The sequence below is a fragment of the Misgurnus anguillicaudatus genome, chromosome 11, assembly GCF_027580225.2.
Source record: "Misgurnus anguillicaudatus chromosome 11, ASM2758022v2, whole genome shotgun sequence".
Lineage (NCBI taxonomy): Eukaryota > Metazoa > Chordata > Actinopteri > Cypriniformes > Cobitidae > Misgurnus > Misgurnus anguillicaudatus.
In genome coordinates this window covers 8891769-8908017 of record NC_073347.2, presented here as the reverse complement: position 1 = coordinate 8908017, position 16249 = coordinate 8891769, and the positions used below count along the sequence as shown (strand labels likewise).

At 41.2% G+C, this 16249-nt stretch overlaps 1 protein-coding gene across 6 annotated transcripts in view; it reads left to right on the top strand.

Moving 5' to 3' along the window:
- LOC129416870 (KH domain-containing RNA-binding protein QKI) overlaps nt 1–16249 on the top strand; it is a 111803-nt gene that overhangs the window by 48293 nt on the left and 47261 nt on the right. For all 6 annotated transcript variants that reach the window (XR_012372065.1, XM_055171297.2, XM_055171295.2 and 3 more), the window contains exon 3: nt 10164–10280. Coding sequence is in view for 5 of the 6 variants with exons in the window: in XM_055171297.2 (XP_055027272.1) it covers nt 10164–10280 (117 nt within the window). In the remaining variant the exon portion in view is untranslated. The remainder of the gene's footprint in view (nt 1–10163; nt 10281–16249) is intronic.

The following is a 16249-nucleotide window of genomic DNA, read 5'->3' as shown; positions in this document are numbered from 1 at the left end:
AACAGTCGCAATGTTGTCGGTGTCGGCTAATACATCCTTCCCTTGCATCTCCACAGCGGAGCGTACAAGTCCCAGATATACAGCGCACCGCTCGCGGCAGTTGGGGTGCTAGGCACACCCCTGAGACTGCAAGCCCGTCATACGTGGCTGCTCATCCCGTGCTGGGGGCATCGTATGTGCTACAGAATGCCAGGAAACCCGACTCAGGGGCATATCTTGCTATAAGAAATGCTGGGTCTGCCACGGGGTAAAATTGAAATGACACGCAGGTGTAATGGTTACACAGTGTATGCCGTTGCGCCACGCTCTCCTCGAGACTCGATCGTAAAACCAATGCTGAAGCGGTCTCATATGACGCAGCTCGAGCAGTGTCACAGCTGCAGCATGCTGTCATATGCCAGGAGCTTCTGAAATTGTTTCAGAGAGACCGCGTACTTCCCTCGAAATTAAACCGAGGCAAGTCAGAACTGACTGATTGCGCGCTCTTGTAAAACACGCCAATAAATCGACCGAGTCTATTTCCATACTGAGAAAAAGATCCTCTGCACGGGGCAAAGTTGCTCCTTTCCCAGCTGACCTGATGACTTAAACGAGCGAGATGCTGAAGCATTAAATCTCTGTGTTCGCGCACGTCTGCCAAGAACGAGCCATTATAGTTGACGTAAATATAAGCAGAATGCGAACAACGCTCTCTCTCGGAGATTTTAATGCCGTGACTAGCATTTTCATGGAGACACGGGGAGAGAGAGACAGCTCGAATGGTGTACTTGGTATTAATATGCCCACCCCATGACGCAGAGCGAATAAACGGTCTAAGGCAAGGGGAGATGGACACATGAAGTATACGTCTACAGGTCTAAGGCTGCAAACCGATCTGAATATTGAAATACGAGCCTCGGCGTATCATCCTAAAGGATCACATTTGTAGAGCCGGAGCGTAAATAAATCGGTCGTAACCCACCGCGTATTTTGGGTAAAATGAGATAAAGGCTGGAAAAAACCTTATCATCATTCTCGGTAAGAGGGACCGGCTCGAAATGTCCTTCGCCAGCAGGACATCGACTTTTGCACGCAGTACATGTGCATCGGACGCTTTCACTATAGTGAAACGAATGCCCGTAGAATTTGGGGGAGTGCCGGTAATTGTATTTCGTAACCGAGGCGGACAGTGCGTAAAACTCAACGAGACGGGCTGGGAACTGAAGCGAAGCATCCAGGGACCGTACGAGGAGAATTAACGACACTACCGAAGTACCCGCGGTGGGGCAGCGAAGCGAGACAGGTGAACTGCCGGTGCGTCTGCTGTGACAGCATAAACATCTACAGTATGTGTGTGTGTGACACTGACCTGAGCCCGCTGAGGGTGGCGGTCGTCTGGTCTCCTGCGCGGAGAGCGCAGACTCCGGAAAAACACCCGCTGGCGATAGAGGAGAGATAGGGTGAGCTGGTGTGCCCGCTCACGGCTCTTTCGATCCTCTGGAGACCTGGAGAGGGAAGAGGAATGCACTCTTATGTGTGGTTAAGTGGGTACCGGCTGGACAGCCGGTGGAACAGATGCAAACCAAGAATTTTTCCACCCGACCCTCTACCGGGGGAAGGAGCGAATCACCGTCTCCTGAAGAGTGATCCTCTGCCAATCCGGGTCGCCCGTTACTGGCCACTTAAGCTCCCGATTTTCACGGGAAGCGGCTAAGCGGGCGGGGCGAGCTGCTGACGACCGGTTCCCATGTGCTGCCGAGATGGGGTCCGAGGAGGGGAACAGAGGTGGCCGCCGCAGGACGCCGACGGCGAGAGGCAGACTGAGAAGCCGGCGTGGTGGACCAAGGGCAGCTCTCTTTCGCCGGCATGACCTAGGAGATCGCCTCAGTCTGCGCAGCGGAGCTGTACGACTCCACAGGCTCGCCGAAGAGGCCGGTCTGTGAGACAGGAGCATTCAAGAAGTTTTTCTCATCTGCGTCCGTCATGTAAGCCAGACATAGCCAAAGGTAGCGATCTTGAACACTGTGGTGGACATCGCACGACTGAAGGTCACGGTTTCCCTCGTAAACCTCTAGAGCCTTCGCTTGGTGAACCTGCAGTGACGTTATTACGTGCAGGGCTGAAGCCGCGTCTCCGCATGCCTGATGGGCAGCGCCCGTAACCGGACGACTGTCTATACAAACACGGGAGGGAAGGGTTGGGTGGTCCCTCCAGGAACACAGCTGCATCGCAACCCCCCGCTCTACTGAAGGGATCCCCGACCTTAGCGGCTCCGTTGGTGAGGGAGGTGAGGGGTGAAAGCTGAACGGCCGAGACGGCCGCAAATCACGTCAGCTCTTCGTGCCGTCGGGAAAGGCAGGAGGTGAGGACCGTATAGGCCCGAGCAGCTCCGAAATACCAATCACATGGGCGGGACGGTTCGGGCGGAGAGGGATTAACCCCTCCAACTCTACCGTTTCCGCCGCTCGAGCGGGCACGGCCGCCATCTCCGGGACGACTCCGCCTCGGAGGGAAAAGATGGGCACCCCTCTGATGCTGCAGAAGTGACGGGACCCGAAGGAGGCCCAGTGGATTCGGCAGAAATCGCAGAACACGACTCTGCAGTCTCCACCGGAGCCTCAACCGGCTGAGGATGAGAAGGCCGGTAGGTGAAGGACGCATCCTCCGTCCTACTCAGCGTAGTGATGCGAAGAGCGTCCTGCGAGCGCTTGACAGCCGCACCATGGCGGCGTTCAGCACTGCAAAGGCGCGGACGTCGTTCCCATAGAAACGACAGTCGGCTCCGCAATCCAAGAGAGTTATGCTCTCACAGAGAGAACAAAAGCTCTCCACGAACGCAGCCTCGGAGAGCTCGATGCGCAAGCACGAAGACAGCGCTCGTGACCGTCACTGGAATCCCTGCTTCTCGCACCCAAGATCGCACGGAGAAAAAGCTATCCTGAAAAGGACGCTGATCTCCGAATATACGAGAGAGTGGCTGTCTTTAAAAAGACACAGAGCTCTCACGTATCACTCTTTAGGGAAATCACTCTTTTGGTGCTCAGCTGATGATGCGCACAGGGAAAGGCAACGCACACACTAAACTCAAAACAAAAAATATGCAGAGCAGTGGAATACTGCGAGCGTCCGCTGTGTTAGTACTGCTTGTCAATCAACTTCAGCAACCGTTCCCAGAAGAGCAGATAGTAGCTTCTCAGTCAGATAAAGCCGGCTTTCGAAGCGATAAAAAGCTGATTTCTACATTTGCACCTGGGGCTTATATACGCACCTGGCGGGGCGGCGCCAGCATTATGCAAATATCTCAATGCCAAGTTCATTGGCGTTTTAGTAGTATTCGAAGCAGATTGGTCTCTCTAAGCGAGTTCCCAATTCGTCGGTCACGACGTGACGTCGTAGTGACCGACTGAAAGGGAACTTACCTTTACGCATTTATGCACCCTGGGGGTGTGTGATATTGACAAAAATTCATACCTGGATCCTTTGCTGGCAACTACAACAGACACTATTTTTGAACCTATAAAAATGTGTTTGGGAAAGTCCTATTTTGTTCTAGCTCCCCCCTACAACATATTAATATGATTAAAAGGTTAATGTTGATGTTATAAACCAAACAGAAAGGTATTTATGATATAAAAAGGAAGCATTCAAGTGAACAGTACTTAACAATAGCGAACTTGAAGCAAAAATAAATTTCAGCAAATGCAAACTTCAATCAAACATAATAAGAGGTGAAGTACAGCTTTAGCCTACAGAAATGCTTATTGCTTTAATGTAGGGAGTCCCTCTTCAGCCATTTCACGCTGTTATATTTATAATAGTTCATTGTTCGCAGTTCATATTTATGATCTTATAGTCCATTTGAAAATTTTCTTCAGAAAAACACCAAATAAGTTATCTTCTCTTACCTGTCGCTGTTCAGTGCGTGTGTGATCCCTCACAGGCGTTCTCCGACAAAAAAGCGTGGCCGGCTAAAGTATTAAAAATTAATATGACCGTCCGTGCACGTCCTCCGCTAGCAACACAGAAATAGCAAAAAGCGCAATCGGCTAAACGAGCATTAAATATTAAGATGACGTTGATTTTATTGTTTTTATTAATTTATATTCACAAAACTTATCAACAAAACATTGATTAAAATAAGAGACAATTTATATGAAACGAAATTAATTTTAAAGTAGCAAACAAAACTTAAATTAAACTCGAAAATAATGTCTGACCCATTACAATTCTCCCTTCATATTGGCCCTTACAATGCCCCATATGGCGTTTACAATTACAGTCTATTTTTTGTAATAAGCTAACTAAATTTAAACAAAACATAAACAACAATATTCAAACCCAACATTACTCAAACATAAATATAAAACAGACATTATCTATAATGATACATGTTAAAACAATCTGATATAGCGTTTATAATAGCTGGTTGGTAGCTGTTTACTATTTTTGGTAAAACCTCCGTTGCAAACCTCCATTTACCTGAATAAAAATAATTTTTACTTTGAAAATGATGCACTGTCACGATAACATCAGCTGTTCGTTTACTATGTTCATTTACACTGCAGCGCAACCCCGGAGATCTCAAACTAAAACAGGGTCTTCAGCGTTTACGAACGACTCCGTTTATGAGGGTCGAAAACAGTGGCGTAGTGTAAATGAAAGGCGTAAATGTGGCAAAAGTAATGCATTTTAAAAGGTAAACGCATTAATGTAAACATAGCCTAAAAGGGCTATGTAGAATTCAGAAACTCTTGTTATTAGCGCCAGCTGTGGCTGTTACATGAACTGCAGACAGCAACTAATTACTCATACACACTACTTTGGCCGCATTTACACTGCATGTTTGAAGTGACTCAATTCTGAATTTTTCCCCTCAAGTGGCACAGATTGGATATAACCCACGGACATTTAGGCACATAGATTCCAATATTCTCAGATTTGTTTCAGGCCTCATTCATATGTGGAAATAAATCGGATACATGTATTTGCATCCGCAATGTAAGATCGGACATTTCCATGTCAAGACGTGTTGTGCCTCATTAAAAATGCAACGCTGGCAAACCAAGTCAAGCACGACAGCTCCATTTAGTGGAGTAATGTTGAAGCTTTATGTCTTGTTACAGAAATAGAGCTCTATAATCTTTTATCAGATAAGACATTTTGTCTGTGTCCATTGCATATCACGACATTTTACTTCCTCTGTGGTTTAAGCTGTTCTGGGTCAGTAGGTCTGCCTTGAACTGTTTTGCCAAGTGTTTAATGTAAATGCAGATATCGGATACGAGTCCCTTTTAAAAGATGATGTAAGCATAATCGGATACAGGCAACAAATGGGAAGTGGGCATCAAGATCTGCAGTGGAAATCCAGCCATAGTGACGCATAATGACCACACAGTGAGCCTCGGCCAAAACAGCAACTAAAAAGGTCACTTCCTTATAAATTTTTCAGCAAAAGTCATTTGCATAAAATTTTTTTTGCTTTAATAGACAACCTAGGATGTCGGGAAGGTCTTGTTTTAGCCTAGGATGTCGGGAAGGTCTTGTTTTTAGGTTTTGTTATGAGCTGCTCACACAATGGCAATAAAAAAGCAATACATACTTGAAAATTATTACATATACCCCTTTTAAAGTTAACCCTATTGAATCAAACGTTTGATAGCGCTATGAATATAATCGTCTGAACTTTTTCACAGTTGGTACTGCTAATGTTCATGTATTTTCTAATAATGCCATTTTCTCTTTAATTTATGTCTGTACTACTCTGTATTCACTATAAAGTTGTTTTGCTAAAATGCAGAACTGAGAATTGGCATGTTTTCAGGGTTAAGATCTCTTTATAAGGGAATTGATTAAAATACTTAGAAAAAATAAATGGCTGATCATTATAGCATCCGATGCGTTCAGATATAGGCCTACATCGCATGCTGAAAGATAAACGAGTTACAAATGTTTAAAGTTGAGGCACGTTTCATAACATTGTCAGTTTTCAAGATTGCACAAGCTGAAATCACAATACGCGAAGGACACTGAAACAGATTTTGCCCATCAGGGATCCTCGCCAACAACTCCGAAACCCAGCAGCTGAATAAAGGCAAGCTTTTTCAGATCTGTCCATATGTGTTTGTGTGTTCAAGTGCTCTCACCAGGCCTGAGCGTCACATAATCTAGACAGAGACCGGAGGTTACCCGACCGTCTGCGATACGATACGGAGAGCCGTGCGTGTAATCCCGGCAGATGTGCAAATCCAGCAGGAACATCGTGGATGTATAACGTGCGCCTGCTGGTGTCGGACCAAAGCTTTTCCTTTTGGAGTCTCGCGTGCTGATTACTCAATCTCCAAGGGCACCTTGAATATTCGTCTGCATGGGCAGACCCGGAGAAAAGACTTTGATTTGATATACCGACCTGCATCCCATCACATAGCAACAGCGGCTGACGTGACCTTTCCTACGGCTCGGCTTTAGAAAGGGCTTGTAATTTCTCTGCATCTCAGAGCAAACTAAGAATAAACTATGAATAATAGTAAAAAGAAAATTGGGGGTTGATTAGGTCACGTTTTTTGAGTAAATGGGTCGTTGTGACATTTGTTCTGTGTTGCGTGTATGAATCCCCATTCCCATGATGCCATCGTGAAAACCATAACTTTTTGTGGCTAAAAACAGGAATTACAACAACATAATGAATCAGAAATGTGTTATTGTCTGGCAGTTTTTATTGAACTACTTATTGGAGAGATGAGACTGTCGAGCTGATTGGACAGATTTTTCTCTACACATATCACAGATGTACTTTTGATTATAGCAATAACAACTAGCGCTTCACTTCTGTACTCACACCAATTTAATGCAAATTCAATTGTCATTACCTTAATTTTTCATGAGCAAATTCGGTTCAGAGGAATTACAGCTTTTCAGGTGATGTCACGATCGAAAAACATAACTAATATATCTTAAAACTGATATAGCAGTAGTTTATTTGAATTATTGGCTCGAAAACGGTACACCGTATGTGTACACCGTAATAGGTTTATTAATTAGAAAACCAGTGACATCCATCTCTTATTTTTTACACGTGACACACAACTTTACTTTTATTTGAAGGGCGGGCGCGCACGCATACAAATGTAATACACGTCCTGATGCATTCTGCCTCCAAGTAAAATTTAATTGCTTCTTTTCCTTCATATCCGCAAGGCTCTTGGACAGGGATGAAGGTGGCAAAATAAAAGGAAATTCGCACACACGCTCGGAGACTGTGCTTTACCAGTAGTCGATTATGCATGGAGTCAGTCATGTGAAAAGAGCGTAACGTCTGAATACCAAACACATTGATAAAGCAGGACCCCGGAGGCTTATTGATTAGAGCAATGTAGTCTACAGTGTAAAATGCGATTTTACAGAACGCAAGGCTGCGTGCATTGAGTTCTGGATCTGAAACAATCCTCAGGCACACATAATCGTCTTCCAATGGAGTTTCCAGAGAGAAATGGGAAAATTTGTGAACTAAGTTTCTGTACACAACTTTCGCTAGACCGAACAGACTTTTTTGCACATGAGCGTGTTTGTGTCGCATCAACTGCAATTTACACTTTGCATCAAGGGTCTCTGACTCAAATTACCTGGAGGCTATAGTAGTCATCTGGTGTTTTGCATCGTGAGAATAACACTTTGACATACAGTACTTTTTTTGACAGATGCAAGCACACAAGCTTGTTTTTGGTGGGTTGCTTTTTAATTTACACTATAATATGTTTAATAATGTTTACGATTGTATTCATTACATTTATAAACCTATCTGCTTTCCAATAAAATAGAAGTCACACATGCTTTGTTTGGATAGAATCCTAATGGCTATAATAAACTTTGCCCCCACTTTAGTCTCGTTCTGATTCTGTCTGTGAAAGATACACAAAAAACACACATTTGCCTGTTAGTTATCCTTTACAAGTGGGACGGAGCCTTTGACCGACAGATAGTCTTCAGGTCAGCGTTGATATGTGATTGATTGTGTGAACGATTGGAGCTTCTTATATTGTCAGTGAAGGCCCAGAGGAGGTGGTGGTGTATGGAGGCTATCGGCTGATGCTCTCTGCACATTGTCAAAACCCCAACTGATGAACTCCATGATAACACTTTGGCAATCTGCAGAACAAAGTGCCTTCCAGGGAATCGCAATTCATCCATATAGTGCTGCTAAATTCTGTTTTCTTATTCGTGTTGGACTGTCTCATGCATCTGTGATTACTTTTGGTACTACATGTAACACGTTCTATATAGTAAAACGTATGAATTATAAGAAGCTTATGAGAGATTGACCCCATTCACACAGCACTTTGGTCCTAGAAAATTTCCATAAAATTGGTAGAGAGGCTTCTGTGAACACAAACATGTCCTGTTGGCATAACATTTACAGAAAGCATTCTGTGTGAACAAGAGGGGCGTGCCGTAGTGAGGATGCACGTGTTATCGGAACCAGAAGTTATGGTTCAGTGATTTAAACGCAGATCGACATTCACGACGAGAAATTTTGGCAAACTGGACTAAAGCAGAGATCAGGGATCTTGTCACTATCCGCACTGAAGCTGAGATCATTCACCAGCATGAAAGAATAGGGCATCACACGCTCCTCATGATCTTGACATGAACTAAAATGCATGCGGGTGATTCTCACGAAATTCAGATTTAGAAGGTTTCCAGCATCAGAATTTTTCAAAAGCCATTGAAGCCAATTTTTTGCACATATAAGATTAAGGTCTTAACTTACTATAACCATTATTTTTAGAAGATTTAAAAAATATTTCCTATAGAATTATTAATTTTTTTTTAGATTATCATTATCAAAAATTATCATTACCGCAACATGATATTACATATAATATATGCATTTACAAACTCATGTGTCGGTAATAAGAACTAAAAAGTTGTCTAGGTACTATGACAAACAAAATTTCAACTTTTATCTGGAGAGAAAAAATAAGAACTGCTTACCTGGTAGCCATCTTGAGTGTCACAGTCAATTATGTCCTTTCCAACACATTTTTTTTTTTTTTTGAAAATGTTAGTTTTTTGAGGGCTTAAACAATGATTGAAAATTGTTGCAGAGGATGAGAAAACTGGTCTTGGACACATTTATATTCCTTATTATTGTCTCTACATTTACCAATGATCACTAAATACCACATGTTTCTTTACTGTAAATGTTTATAGTATAACATGCACTGAAGCTTTTTATTTTTAGATTTTTTAATTATAAATATTTCCATGTCAAAGAACCCAAATCCAGTCATGGACACGTTGCGGTAATGACAATTTAAATAAAAATATACCAAGTGCAGGACTTTAAATATGTCATGTGTCTTTGCGGGATCTTTACGGTATGTGTGTGAATGCACGCACAGATTCCGGAAAATCATTGGCAATATGAATGAACCAAAAACTGAACGATCCCAGGCAAATCCCGGGCACATTTTCCGTGTATTTTCCATTATCTCTGTGTGAAAAAGGCTATTGATTAGGTTTCCAGTTTTTAAGAAACCAAATGCGGCATTCACGTCATTTCCCTAAATAATGTCATTACCGTGGCAACTGTGAGATTCTTCTTGGAGATGTTCCTGTTCTGTGATCTAATATGTATTTGTTTGTTATTTTTTGTAATGATTATAATGTAGGTTTGTTGGTAATATCATTAAAATACTTTATCACGACATAAACTCGCTTCTTGGAAAATTTCTAAGAGCAAAGAAAATGCAGCAGGTAGCAGTGGCGGTAATAAAAATGGCATTTCAAAAAGAAATATATACAGTATAAAAACCACTGGAAAATTTCATAGTTGTCATAAAATTAGTAGGGTGGATTACAAGGGCCCAGTGTAACAATAATACGTTGAGTGGGCTTCCTTATCACAGAGACATGTCCCACTTGTTCCCCAAGCATCGATGCTGGTTTTATATCTAATAACCTCAGATAACCTTAGGTTTTTACATGGGCATAGCATCGGCCCACGTCGAAGCTTATAAATATAAGATATCATATTTTTCAAACATAACTGCATTATATAGTATTGTTGTTGCAAACAGTGACTTGTAGACTCAGAGTACAGTATAAATCTGTCTTCAATCAGTCCATCCGGACACAGATGCAGTAAGTCAGACTAAGTGATGTTTGTGTGTGTTTGTGTGTTGCAGTTTAATTTTGTGGGCCGGATCCTGGGACCGCGGGGGCTAACGGCTAAACAGCTGGAGGCAGAGACAGGATGTAAGATCATGGTGAGAGGGAAAGGATCCATGAGGGACAAAAAGAAGGTAAGATCTGTCATACACACTTAGACATTGAAAAATTCATTTTCAGCCAGTAGTGGGTGAATTTACCCCAATGGGATTTTTACATCATTTTAATACTTTAATGAACAACTGGGTTATTGTTTATTATCTTCTTCCTTTATTAAGCTGATCCTTTAATTTGCTATTCTAACAGTGACATAATATACCTGTACCTGTTTTTTGTGGTTTATTCGAGTGGGTTATTCGACTAAGATTGGCTTCTTAGTTATGAGTATAAACAACTAATACATTTTCTACTTGGGTGAAACTTTTAAACAAGACAAAAATGACTTGTAGTTTTTTGGAGACTCATTTTATCAAGGGAAAGGATGTCATATCGTAAAGTTGCCAAAGTTCCTTATATTTGGTTACTTTGTACGTCAGACTGGAAACAGACATGCAAAGATATATGAACAATCAGGGATGGTAAAATTCACACACAGATGGAGGAATCTGATTGGCTGATTTCACTCACATTCTTTACACATCCATATGCCAGGACACACTGCTCATTTCCCAACTAAAATTCATTCACTCATCAACCATTGGACGCATGCAGCATGGCTTAACATCTGTCCGCGCGTCTGTCCAACTAGCCCGGTCTTTATTTCCCACAAGCCCAGCTGAGATACTTTGCAGGGAATAACAAGCTCCTCCCTCACAGTGACTTGTTCCTGAGAGCTGTTGGCAAGTGGTCCAGCATTGTACTTGGCCTTAGATGACTAGGGGCTGAATCCCGTGGCCCTGCCAAGGCTCCTCTCCCAGTCTAACCCCAGTCTGTGTACTGCATGCTGGGCCAACGACGCCGGGGCGGTGCAGGTCAGGAAGGGGTCTGGATGAGCGGGGTCACGTTTAGTGTCTATCATTAACACTTGAGTAAACACACATGTTCACGTGGACACAAACACACAGTTTATTATCATTGAGATTGTTGGCATTTTCGCGACCAAAGCACAGTATGATTGCTCTTTCAAACAGATGTCACGCATGCATATTTGTCCATCTTAACACACACACTCACAAGCACATGTGTATCTGATCTGGAAACGCATTTGTGTTTCCATTAGCTGGGCAGGACCCGTATTTGGACAAGTGTTGGAAGTGGATAGTTATCTGAGCCCATCCCGAGCGACCGCCCTAAGAATCTGCAGAAAAAATAAAACAAGTGCTCTGTGAAAAGGCCTCTTGTCATCTCGGACGCTCTGCGCACATCTGGATCGACTCTGCATCCTGTCGGAGCGCAGCTGGTCATCCGCGTATCGGATCTCAGCTGCGCGCGGGTGCATGGCCTCTTTCTGATAGGGCTGCCCGTCCGACATTGACGGGGTCAATTGAAGCTCTTGTGCAAATAGGCATGTGTGTGTTTATAGGTTCTGCTGTCTTTGCCATTGGAGTCTCAAGCTGCTTTGGTAGATAACGAAAAATCAGAACGCCCGCCTAGGTCCTCTGGTTCTCACGAACTCTGGACTTAAGATCTCACGTTCTGTCACACGCATCCACCTGTCTAAATGAGGACACTATAGACTTAGTTTATTGTTAAGTATACTGGTAGAAAAATTTAGTGCTATTTTTATTACTCGAAATGTTTGAAATAATAGACAAGTAATGGTTAGGGGTTGTAGAAGTGGATAAGCGCTCAGATTTTTCTGCTGAAGAAGATTTCATTGAGTTGAATTGATTAGATTATTCCTGTCTTAAGCAAACGTCCTTGCCGTGTTGTGTCATCGATCCCACACTCAAATGAATGGCTTGAAAAGGGAGCTATAACATTTTTGAAGTGCCTTAAGGCCATTTTAAGTGCAAAAATGCATGGCTGATTTACAGATTATTTCTTTTAGTGATCAGATTTTAGATTCTCACCTGGTAGATGATAAGCTGGGGTTAATAAAATCGCTAGAGTTGCATTTACTTGTATTCATTTAGCAGATGCTTTTATCCAGAGTGATCAATGAATAAAAGCATTTAACATTTGGAAAAGAGATATATGAAGACTTTGGTTCCAAAACACGATAAACAGGATATTTTTTTTAAAAATTAGTTACCACCAAAATCAGTATTGTATCTGGTCAGTATTAAAAAGTAAATTCTTTATTTTATGCAAAATCTGATATGCCATGTAATTCTGTCATCTTTTCTCCCTTCTTTTCCAAACCGCGACAAACGCCAGTCCTCCTTCTCTACAACATGCAATAAATCAGCTCAACAAATCACAGCGCACCATTCTACGCACTGTAAACAACAATGGTGGCGCTTTGAATACACACAAAATCCTAGTTTTCCTCATCTACTTTGTACTTCGTGATCAACAAACAAACAAAAACAAAATAATAATTTGATAGCATTGATAAACCTGTGGTGATTTTCTGTGATGGGGAAGAAACATAAACCATCAAAATCGAATAATTTACGCGAGAGGCACTGGAGACGGAAAAATGCCGGCTGTTGCTTGTTCTCACACCACAGCATCAAGCTTCTGTCATGCTAACGCATTGACCCCAGGGGATCTTATGAAAAACTTTACATTATTTTACTCAAAGTCAACGAAAATCGAGCAGGAACAAAACATTTTACAGCTGACCAATCAGCAGCAAGGACCCGAACAGTTTTTAAAAAAGTGTATAAGCATAATAATTATTACAAAGAATGGAATGTCTTCTCCTATCTCCCTACATAAACGCACACACAGCATCTTTCAACAGCTTAAACTCAGAAGAAACTGGAGCGTTTTCAGCTGTTATAACACAATGTCAGATCGTAGTTGGCTTTTATGTTGAATTTAGCTAGTCTTTCAGCGTCTCACCTTTGCCTGAAGCACAGCTTTGATGTTAAAGCGAGGGGTAAGTGACAACAGGGATGCCAAATTTTCTACCGTGACTCAGGGCAAGAGCTTGAACTCTGTAGACATCTACCCAGCACTGATTTGCTCATGTTTCCTCCTCAGCTCTTACCTTCAAATAAATTGTACTGTACAACAGTGAGGACCAAGCATGAAAGTGAAAGTATCTATGGTTATTATATAGCCCACGCATAGATTTAATGTACATCACACCCGGTGTTAACATCCAGTGGTTATGTTTTATGATCAGTCACTTCAGTCACAATCAGAGGGAGTTATAAACCCGTGTGATCACATTGCATTTATAGTGAAGCTAAACAGCTAATCCTGATGTGTCCTAGACAACACCGAACAATCGCCCACTCACCTATCAGTCAACCATTGCATTAACACAAGGATTTCAGCTGGTTTTGTTTGGCTTTAAAGAAAATTAATACAGGAACTTGGCTGAAATAATAACAAGCATTGCGCTCAAAATGTCATGTTAGTGGTAAAATTCAACTTAAAAATGTAAGGGCCGTACAGGGCAAATTAGCGCAAGAGCGCAATTACGCAATCTGTCGTTGTCAGATAACAAAGTAAAACAAATGGAGCAGCTCGCCAAATTGGTTGCGTGGCCACCGGAGTTTCTTTCTGTCTGACTGCTGCGTATGGGTCTGCAGAATGCACATACATCAGTGCCGTTTACATTTGGGTCCAGTCGGGTAAAAAAAATTGCCACTATTTTCCTCTGGCATTCCAAATAAACTGTTACATGTTAAAACAATCCTCTGCATTGTATCACATGCTCTTTGATCTCTGTGATGACTGTAAATATTAGTATTAGTAAATAGTAAATTGCGTTTCTTGAATCATTTACATATTCTCCTCCGCAAAATTTTGCATCTGAAAGGGACACTGCCAGAAATGCATATACAATAAATATCAGTTGCAAGAATAACTGGACCTTTTCAGCGGTAATTATCGACTGCACGTCTTTAGTAAATCCTGACAGGCGTTATTTAACGCTGTTAGCGCTGGCGCAAGCTGTTAGTAAATGTGGCCCTAAGTATATATTTGCTTGCAGAATGTGCTGAGGTTGTATATCTTAAAGCTGAAATCTGTAAGTTTTTGTTAAAAATAAAAAAAATTACTTACTGAGCAAATTCATAAACTGTCCTCATACTTTAACCTGATCACAACGGTAAGCTTTAAATAATGATTACCGTATTTTCCAGCCTATAAGTCGTTCCAGAGTATAAGTCGCATCAATCAAAAATGCGTCATGGAGACGAAAAACATATATAAGTCGCATTGGACTACACGTCACATTTATTTAGAAAATGATTTAACAAAATCCAGCCAAAGAACAGACATTTAATCTTGAAAGGCAAGTTATTCAACTAAACAATAGCACACAGAACAGCAGGCTAAATAGATGTCTGTACGTTAACATAACATTATCAGTTATGAACACTATACACAATAGCATACTAAACATATACCTGAAAGGCTGATTAGGCTAAATAAACAGAACAAGCCAATGAGCATCAAGTTCGCAGGCTCATCATTCCGCATCACTGAATTCATTGAATTACATAAATACAGGAGCAGCATATAACAGACTCTCACGGATGAAGATGGTAATGTTGTCTCTCGGTTCATATATGTCACAATTAATTCATACTGACTTACAAGTCGCGCCTGACCATAAGTCGCAGGACAAGCCAAACTATGGAAAAAAGTGTGCCTTGTAGTTCAGAAAATACAGTAATACTGTAATTTGAGCTGTTGGGTAAGATTTTACAGCAAATATCATTTTGACATCATCATTAGACTTCAGTCTACACAACGATAAGCATGTAAAGTTGCAATTTTATCTTTTAAACAGAAATATGTTTTTGGCCATTTTTGAATATATTATAAATATATTTTACAAATAAATATATTTTAAAAGCATTTATAGTTACGTCGCATTGGAAGAAAAACTTAATGTAAACATAACCTGTAAACATAACATGTTTGAAAACGTTACTTAAGTAACCTACTTCTTCAAATGTTATATTTTATATATACTTTATAAACTTGTATATTTTAGCCACGAAAAATTTATATAAATATATGAAATATATGAAACTAAATATATTGTCAAATAAAAAAGCTTTAATTTCTACAAAATGTATTTAGCATATATTTATTAATGATGTATTTTTGTGTAATTTGTGAGCACTAGCTAAAAAGGAGATCAGCCAAAGGCACGATGTCAGGCTCCCGCTGATACACAGAGTAAATGTGGAGGGTGTTGTATTGCTAATGTAGGTGCCTTCATCTTTGTTCTGACTGGGTCTGTCAGAGAGACTCAGCTGCAGTTTCGGGCCCGCTGGCGATTACTGTTATTAGAACTGTCACAATCACTTTAGCTTCATCTGCTCTCACCATCACTAAACAGACCTGTATGTGTGTGCTAAAGTGACGGCATTTTATTTCTGAGTTCTCTTGTCACAGCTCACACATAAAGTACATGTAATGCATGACTATGGTGTTAAACACATTGTCAACTGCAAATAGCACATTAGCCATGAGATAATTGTTCGGTGATTTGCGTCCCCCATTATCACATTTTCCTTCTTTTGGGATGAACTAGTTTAATGCTGCTTTTCTCGTGTATTCTGCGTGATTAAAAAGACATTCAAACATGGGATAACAACCAATGATAAACAAGGCTTTTTCCAAAATCCTAAAACTATATGACCCTCTGTGAAAACCCAGCTAGTTTTTAAATCATCCTACATAATGTAAAGAACATTCTGTGAAAATATAGCCTTCATATGCTTAATATTTTGACTAACATTGCGTTAAATGTTTAAATCAAACTTTGATGCTTGTTATCTCAAAATTACATTATGAGACTTGAATGATGATTACCAAAGGGATGTTTTGGGAATGCACAGCTGTTACGTTATGTAGGAAATACTGTGAAGTACATTCATCATTAAATAAAAACTGAATTATTGCTCATATTTTTTATGTAAAGTATGTGAAAATCTGAGGTGAAATCATGCACTGCAATATTGTCGTCCTCTAGCAAAGGATGTGAACCTTTATTCTTTTGTTGTTTAAGACCCTAACAAGAAGC